General features: G+C 57.6%; 3 protein-coding genes across 3 annotated transcripts; all 3 read left to right on the plus strand.

Annotated features, from left to right (window-relative positions):
* Positions 1-31: 31 nt before the first annotated feature.
* Positions 32-1,801, plus strand: DQ04_07561000 (ubiquitin activating enzyme; the record flags this gene model as incomplete). The annotated part of the gene is made up of 1 exon (XM_009315223.1): positions 32-1,801. One exon carries the CDS (start codon positions 32-34, stop codon positions 1,799-1,801), a length of 1,770 nt encoding a protein of 589 aa, XP_009313498.1.
* Positions 1,802-2,104: 303 nt separating this feature from the next.
* DQ04_07561010 (hypothetical protein) lies at positions 2,105-4,774 on the plus strand (the record flags this gene model as incomplete). Its single annotated transcript, XM_009315224.1, has 1 exon — positions 2,105-4,774. The coding sequence occupies one exon, from the start codon at positions 2,105-2,107 to the stop codon at positions 4,772-4,774; it is 2,670 nt and encodes an 889-aa protein (XP_009313499.1).
* Positions 4,775-5,019: 245 nt separating this feature from the next.
* Positions 5,020-8,175, plus strand: DQ04_07561020 (hypothetical protein; the record flags this gene model as incomplete). Its single annotated transcript, XM_009315225.1, has 1 exon — positions 5,020-8,175. The coding sequence occupies one exon, from the start codon at positions 5,020-5,022 to the stop codon at positions 8,173-8,175; it is 3,156 nt and encodes a 1,051-aa protein (XP_009313500.1).
* Between the last annotated feature and the right edge of the window lie 236 nt (positions 8,176-8,411).

The raw sequence follows: 8,411 nt of genomic DNA on the forward strand, positions 1-8,411 counted from the left end.
ATATATATATATATATATATATATAAGCCCGATGGACACCAAATACGACAGACAGCTGCGACTGTGGGGTCGTGATGGCCAGCAGGCACTCGCGGAGTCGCACGTTGTTGTCCTTGGTGCAACAGTGGCAGCGGCGGAGATGCTTAAAAACATGATCCTGCCGGGGATCGGTCTCTTCACTATTGTGGACGATGCCCTCGTAGATGATGAGGCGATGGGGAACAATTTCTTTGTCACCATGGATGACTACGCGGCGCGGCGTCCAATTGCAGTTGCGTTAGTGCAAAACCTTGGAAAGCTGAATGCACAGAGTAGGGGTATAGCCTGCGTGAGGCCCTGCGCATCGTGGCTGGAATCGTTCTTGTCGCCAACAGCATCGCCGAGTAGTACAATAGCATCCCAAAGCGGAGAGCAGCAGCCGACACTAATTGTAGCGACTCCACGACTTTCGCCGGCCTCTTTACGCCGCCTCGCGGCCCACTTGAAAAGAGTGAGTGGAATACCGTTGTTGTACGTCAAGGCTTCGGGTTTAGCCGGGCTCCTGCACATACAAGCAAGGGAGCGGATTATCATTCATGCAGAGCCGAAACCAGAGACGCGAGTTACCGATCTGCGCATCTTCAACCCCTTTCCCGCACTACAGGAGTGGTTTGAGGCGCACGACCCGGCGGATGGTGCTCTTTACAGCAGAGACATCGAGTTGCATAGTCATTTCCCCTGGATAGCTATCCTCTACCATGCTCTCCAACGCGTACGACTGGGGCGTGGCGATCCGGCGTTTGTACCCCGGTCCAAAGCGGATTACGACGTGTTAAAGCACGCTGTGAGTTCATTCATTCTTCGTCCATTCCCACCGCAGGAGGGCTTCGTGGAGGCTCTGGAGATGTGTCGTACAGTTCTTAATCGCCCCTCTGTTCTTCCAGAGGGTCTGCAGCAGTTGCTGCGCGATACTCGCGCAGACACACCACTTTGTATGCATCAATGGCCACAGCAAGATCCGGAGGAGAAGAACACTATTCTATGCTGGTCTGTGGTGCATGGCATCAAACAATTTATAGCGAATCATGATGGGGTTCCACCATTCTGTGGATACGTTCCAGACTTCACCACAACGACGCAGTGGTACGCTGAGCTAGGTGCCATCTATGCGAAAAAGACGGAGGAAGACTGTGTGGCAGTGTGGGAATACGCCATGGAGGCCCTCGGAAGTTGTGGTTGTGGCAGTGACGTGCCTGTTATCGTTGATGCGTCTGAGGTTGCGGAGGTAACAAAAGCGCTTGTGCAGAACCTTTGGACGCTGCAAACAGTGAGTTTTCACCCAGGTCTTGACGAGAACGTGTGTGATGCACTTTCTCAGAAGCGCTTCAATCATTATCTTTCCGACTGTAGCACTGACGAGGAGCGCTTTACAGTTGAGATGTACGCGGCACTACTAGCGGCGCAGTGTTTCGAGGAACGCTACGGGCGGCCGGCGGGGTACGCCTCTGAGCAGAGCACCGACGCTGATGCCATATGGGAGAGTGACGGAAAGGAGCTTCTGCAGATTGTTACGGCATCCAGATATGGAGAACCGTGCAACAATGTTGATTTGCTCAGCAAGGCATGTATGGAAGTGGCACGATACGGTGCGGGGGAGCCGGCTGCTATTGCGTCTATTATCGGTGCAGCAGCAGCACAAGAGTGCATCAAACTCGTGCAGCAGCGTCGTGTACCTATTCAGCGGCCTCTGGTCTTTGACGGCTACCGAAGTTGCTTCTGGCTTGCTCCGCCGTTGCCTGAGATTGCCGTGGAGCAGCAGTAGCAATGATGAGGTAACGCTTTCTTGGTATTTTTGAGCAGTATGAATTTAAAATGGTGGCGTGATCTTGTGTCTGTGTGTGTCTCTGTTTGCGTGTGGCTACAAGCGATTGTTGCTATTGATGATCGCCATCTCCCATACTTGAGGAGGAAGAGGAATGAGGGGAGTGGCAGTGCAGTGATCCCTACGCTTCAGCCTTCATCCTCCGTCTTTCCTGTGCGCCCCCCATCACCAAAACAAAAAAAAAATGCGGCAAGGAGTGTAAGGTGTGAAGGTGTGTAGAAAAGAAAAAAAAATAGAAAAAAGATGTCGCGGAGACCGGCGCGACCATTGCAGCTGCTGCAGTCGTCGTTGGGCCGCTGCCTTGACGAGGGGCAGACCCGCACGGCGCCTGCTGTCGCCGTGTATAAGCCGTGCGGCCTTCCCTACTTTGCTACATCGCAGGTAGCTGCCTGCAGTAGTGGGCGGCATCTCTTTGCTGCTGCCGCGCACAGCGTCCCTTCTGTGGGGCTGAGCGATGCCAGCGATTCGCTCCTGGGCCGGATGACGGACCTGCTGTCGCCGGGGAGCGGCACGCCACGAGTTGTTGTGCCGCTTATGCACCCGGCACTGTCACAGTATGCAACACCGTCGGAACTGAATGCGATGACGGCGCAGCGAAAGGGCACGGCACTTATTGCTTGCGCACAGCATGATTTCATGTTTCTTCGTAACTGTCATCGCTTGGGTTTGGTGCGGTGTGTTTACCGCGTACTGTGCCGTGTTCCGCCTTGCGTGGCCGGCCGCGTTCAGCGTACTCTGCGCGAGAAACAAGCCGCTGAGCGCACAACCAATAGTGTCTTCAAGAACCCATACGTGCAGCAGTTCCTCCAGCGTGAAGGCAACGGCGCCGAGGCGGAAGCGGCAGGAATCACGCTGGGCGGCGACGACGCTCTGCCACTCTGCGCATACCCACACCCGCTGCTGCGGGGAGGATTCTACAGCGTAAAAGCGCGGAGCCTGCTGCGTCACGGCACGGTGTCTGGATACCTCAGCTCGTCGCAGCTCCCACCTCCTCTGGAAGCTCTTGTGGGACAGCAGAAGCGGCTCAAAGCACTCTTTCTGTCGCCTACAGTCACTGTGAAAGCGGCATCCAGTCTCTCCGCACTCCCTGTTGTCGATGATAACCTCTGCGATGTGTGCCGTGGAAAGGGGCGTGGGGACGGCGACACAGTGTCTCATCCGTGGATGAGACACGAGTGCCGGTTACGTGTCGCGCTTGACGTGAAGGCAGTGGCAGCACGGGGAGGGACGTCGGATGAATACAGACACTATGATATGGACGATGATTCTGCTGACGCATCGGAACTGCATCAACAGCAGGAACAAAGTGTGCGCCGCCTTGTTGGAAAACCGTTCAAGTTTGACTTCCGTCTAATCACTCTCAACAGCGCATGTGACCTTGCGCTGTATGAAGTCTCCACCAACGACGCGTCTGACGAAGAAATCAAGGCCGTCTTTGCAGCAGCAAACCTTGTCGTGCTAAATGATTACGTGAATGATCGTGCGCTCGCAGATGCGATGCTGGAGGTCACACAGCAGCTCCACACCGTGCCCCAGTTGAAGCTGTCGAAATTCCCAATGGCTGTTCAGAACCTCCTGCGGCAGGGGTCTCCGGTGGAGCTAGTGGCAGAGCCTCTACTCACAGCATCGTCTTCTTTACCTGTCGACGCGGCTCCTGTTGCTGTTCCTGCTGAGTCTGCGGCGTTGCTTCAAAACACAGACGAGGTGCCACAAACGGGATTGCGTGGGCACCGCTACCGTCTTCTGTTGGAGGCTCTGACGCACCTAAAAGATGAGAAGACGTACTTGCGTGTCGCCCAGCTGGTGCTGGGGTCTGGCTTGGAGTGCGCCACGGTTCACTTCCCGGACCCGGCGCAGGATTCCAACGCGAGCGCCGTGCAGCATCTTCTGCTGTGCATGGAGAAGCGTGAGCTGACGGATTCGTACTGCAACAGTGTCGCGGAGCGAATGCTGTTCGTCAGTCGGGGCTCCACAGCCGAATGCAGCACGTACTCTTCCCTGCTGCAGGACGACGGGCGATTGTGCCTTCCACCGCAGCGCGACGTGGCGCGGGAGTGGAGTGGTGGCCATCTGACCTTGCTGCGGCTGGAGGAGCGCAGCGAGTTGTGGTGCGCATACTGCGGGGCGGCCGGCCACACGTGGAGCTCGTGTCCAGAGGGCGTTCCGCTGCTGCCGAACGAGGAAGCTGTTACTGCCACTGCTGTAAAGAGTAGCAGTAGTAGTAGTGGAAGCAGCAGCGATGCCATTTTGACTCCTTCCAACGGGACGCGTGCGTTGAAAGGGGCTGCGGAGGATGTGCTGCTCTCGACGGTGGCGGATGTTACCGACGCTCTCGATAGCGCCGCCACGCAGCGGGGCGGATCCGGTCTGATTGCGATTCCCAACGCCGCTGCGACGCAGGCCTTCAACCCACACGCATGGAAAAGCAATGAGCGGCGTCCAGCTTTGCACCAGCGCCGCTTGCGGTGCGCGTACTGCAGCGGACGGCACCACATTACGCAATGCCCGAAACTCTCCAGTGGCGGCGATGTGGGCGTCGGCGGCGTGGGGCATGAAGTGGACGCCGAAGAGCTCCGCGCTCACGCAAGCCGACTCTTTTGCATCAAGTGTGGAAAGCTCGGTCACCTGTACAGCAGCTGTCCCTTGGTGCCAGCGGGCTTGCATGCCGCGACGCACTGCCCGATTTGCCTCTTGCCGCACCGCACAATTCGGCACGCGCCGTCACAGTGCCCGCGCCGCGTCACGCCGCCGCGGGAGTACTCATCTGCCGGCGTGCCGGCGGGCGTGGGGCAGAGTGGNGGGTGCTGCTCGCGGACACCTTTCTCTCACAGAGGTAGCGCAAGTGCGGACACGTGTTATCTGTGTCTGGTGTTGCGTGGTTGTTGTTGTTGTTTGTGTGTGTGTGTGTGTTGATGCTGTTGTGCAGTTAGGTGCAAGCTCTTTCGGTGGAGCATTGTGTCGTTCATCATGTAAAAGGCATTATTATATAAGGTGTAGACTCTCGTTTGTTTGTTTTTATGTTGTTGTCCTCTCTCATCTGACTTTGCGTTGTCCTAGTAACAGAAAGGCTTGACGACGGGGTAATCAGGGACACAGAGGACCCTACACAAGCGAAAGAGAGAAAGTGTGTGTGGGCGTGTGAAAGGTAGTCAAGAGAGATGTGGAACCACTGGACTGACGTCACGAAGAAGCTGAAGAATATTGCTGCGGAGATAGCCACGCCAAAGTACGAAGACGAGGATGAAGACGGTGAGTACGAGTGGCGGCGGCGGCGGCAGCAGCAGGGAGAGGAAGGAGACAGGGTAGTGGCGCATGAGGGGATGAGTGGACGACTTGAGGAGGCGCTGCATCAGGCACAAGAAGACGTGTGCAGTGACCGCATGCCGGAAGCAATGAATGCGTCTTTAAACAGTCACTCTCACTCTGTAGCAACTCTAGCTGTAAAGGCAGTACTAGTAGGAGCAGCAGCAGCAGCAGCAGGTGTGGAATCGGGTGTACAGATGACGCCGCCTGTTCGTTGCTCGGTGCCACGCGATGCCATCCTCACGCCGCCGTTGCGCAGCACGCCGTCTAGTGTCCGTCGGGATAGCGCCTCACGGGAACTCCCTTCCACTGACGGAGGGGCGTCGCACGGAAAGTCGCCGGAGACGGTCGAAACCTCGGCAGCTTCGTCAGTATTAGCGACAACAGCAACAAATGCGGTAGAGAACGGTGGTGGGGAAGCACATCGGTACGAAACTCACATTACTGAACTCCAGAAGCAAGTGCAGTTGCTCTTGGATCAAAAACAACAAATGGAGAGTCAGATCCTTGCATACCAAGAGGAGGTGAAGACAGCACACGAGAAAACAGTAACGTATTACGAGGAGAATGTGGCATCTCTGCAGCAGCAGATTGATACCGAGAAGAGAGCGAAAGAGCAGCTCGAGGGCGAGCTTAGGAGTCGTGACTCGGAGTGTGTGAAGCTCAAAGAAGAAGTTCAGCGGCTACAGCAGCGTGTGAATGAGCTTGCCAACCAGGCTTCCGCTATGAACGCGGAGCATGATAAAACAAAAAAGCTGCTGATTTTGCGAGATCAGCAGTTAATGGAGGCGGCACAACAGATTGAATCCCTGCAGGACGCACACGATACGCTGTTGCAGGAGGTGGAGCGAACTAATGCGAGCGCCACTAAATCACAACCTGTTCTCATGCCCGTGGCTCAGTCGGATGCGCTCATGGGCAAAGAGGTTGCGCCGACGCCGATAAATGAATCAGCGGCAGTGGAGGAACTTCGCCGGCGCGTCGAGATACTCGAGCAGGAAAAGCTCGCCGCTCTGCGGGAGAAGGAGCAGGTAGCCCTGCGGCTGCAGGAGGAGCTGCGCACCCACCGCGTCGCATCGGAGGAAAAGGACGAAATGATGAGGCGTAGCGAGGAGCAGGCGCGGCGGCTGGCACAACTCATTGAGCGGCTTGAAAGCGAGCGGAAACAGGAGCGGCAGGCAGTGCAGAAGGAGGGAGAGGGAGCGGCGGAGGCAAGCACGGTCTCACCGTTGCGGGCGGAAATCGCGGCGCTGACGTCGCAGCTCGAGGCAGCCAAACAGGAGCGCGACGAGGCCGTTCAACGCGTGGAGGAGGTGTTGAAGGGCGAGCAGCAGACACGTGCCGCCATGGACGCACTGCGGTGTGAGTCGAGCGACGCCCAGCGCTGTGCCGCGGAGGCGGGCGGGCGGCAGTCGGAGCTCCAGCAGGAAGCGCTGCAGCTGCAGAGCCGCTTGGCAGAGTCCGAGGCGAACAGTGCGGCACTGTCGAATAAGTTGGTGGCTGCAGAGGGGCTAATTGCGGAGCTACAGTCTGACGTCGCGGCGTCTCGGCGAGCGAACGATGGGCAAGAGGCCTCGCTTCTCGCCGCCCTCAACGCGCGCAAGCGGGAGCTAAAGGCTGCGGGCGCGCGGCTGGAGGAACTTATGCTGCAGCTGGAGCACACCGTGACTGACTGTCTCGTGCGCGCCGATACGGAGCTGCCGCCGCCACGCGACGGCATCGGGGCGTCCTTCTCCGACAAAATAACGCTTCTCGCGAGTGAGTTCCACCGGCTTCTGGGCGCGAACCAGCAGGCCGCGCAGGTGCAGAAGGAATGGGAGCGCACGTACGAGCAGGCACGCAGCGTCAACGCCACACTCACGCAGCAGGTGAATGAGGCGTGGAAGACGATCGGCACGCTTCGCGAGGAACTCTCTCTGCGGGAGCAGTCCCTGGCGAAGCTGAAGCAGCAGCTGCAGGCAGAGTTGCAGCAGTACCGCGACGCGCAGCAAGTCCTCGCGAGCGTCACAAACGAGTTGCAGGTGCTGAAGGAAGAAAAGAAGGCGTGGGAGACGCGCATCACGGAAACGGCAACAGGGGAAACGAGCCACCAGGAACAGCTGGCCGTCCTTAACGCCGATGTTGACACACTGAAGAAGGTCCTGCATGAACGCGATGAAGAGCTCGCACAGGCACAGCGAAGCATGGAGAATCTGCAGCAGGTGCTCGACACTTTCACGCAGAATAAAACCCGTGACGTGGAGGAGCGAACAGCTGACATGCAGATTGAGATTGATCAACTGCGCGCACAATTGGAGGTAGCAGAGCTCCAGCAGCAGCAACATCAGAGTAATATTGACGCAGTCGTTGCGAATCACCGACGGGACATGGCGGCGAAGAACTTGGAGATCACATCCTTTCACCGCAAGCATGCGGAGCTTCGAAAGGCGCTGGATGAGACCGCGCGGCAGTTGAACGGCGACACGATGATCGACAAGCGTGTCATAAGTCACCTCACAGTAAACTTCATCCACGCTTTTGTAGGGCAGCGGCCAGAAGGGGACGAAATGCTCAAAGTTCTCAGTGGCCTGCTGAACTGGGACGAGGCCATGCAAGAGAAGGCGGGGCTGCTGCCTGGGCCCACCAACCCGAAGCCCGGCCATCAGGGAAAGCGCGGCGGTATCATTGGCGGTCTTGTGAGTAGTGTGTGGAGCAGGCCTCGCCGAGCTGGCATCACCGACGGCAGTGGCGGCGGTGGCAGTAGCAGCAGCGGCAACGAAAGCGGCGCGGCGCCGAGTATTGCGGAGTTGTGGGTCGAGTTCCTGATGCGGGAAAGCGAGGTGGGGGTACGGGATGCCGCCGCTGCAGCCGGACTCCCACCACCATCCCCAACACTCCCACCAAGACTGACAACACCGGCAATAGCAACAACAACATCAACCGCTGCTGCAGCCATCCCAGAGGCGGAGGGAGCAGCTGTTACGGAGGGAAGCAAAAGCATCACTGGTGGTGGTGGCGGCGGTGGCAATTAGCCGTGCGGTTGAGAGGGAATGCAAACTGGCGAGAGTGTGCGGAATGGCAGTGCTTCAGTCCCATCTGTATGATAGTACGTTCTGACCCTTGCTTGTGTACCGTCGGGGCGATACAGTCTGCGTTGAGGTACGGTGTCCCGCAACGAAATGGAGGGATGCACAAATACACACACACACACACACATGGAGTGAGAGGGGGGGGAGAGAGATGCTCACGCATATCATATAGATATTAT

The sequence above is a fragment of the Trypanosoma grayi genome (assembly GCF_000691245.1).
Source record: "Trypanosoma grayi strain ANR4 Tgr_756_V1, whole genome shotgun sequence".
Classification (NCBI taxonomy): domain Eukaryota; phylum Euglenozoa; class Kinetoplastea; order Trypanosomatida; family Trypanosomatidae; genus Trypanosoma; species Trypanosoma grayi.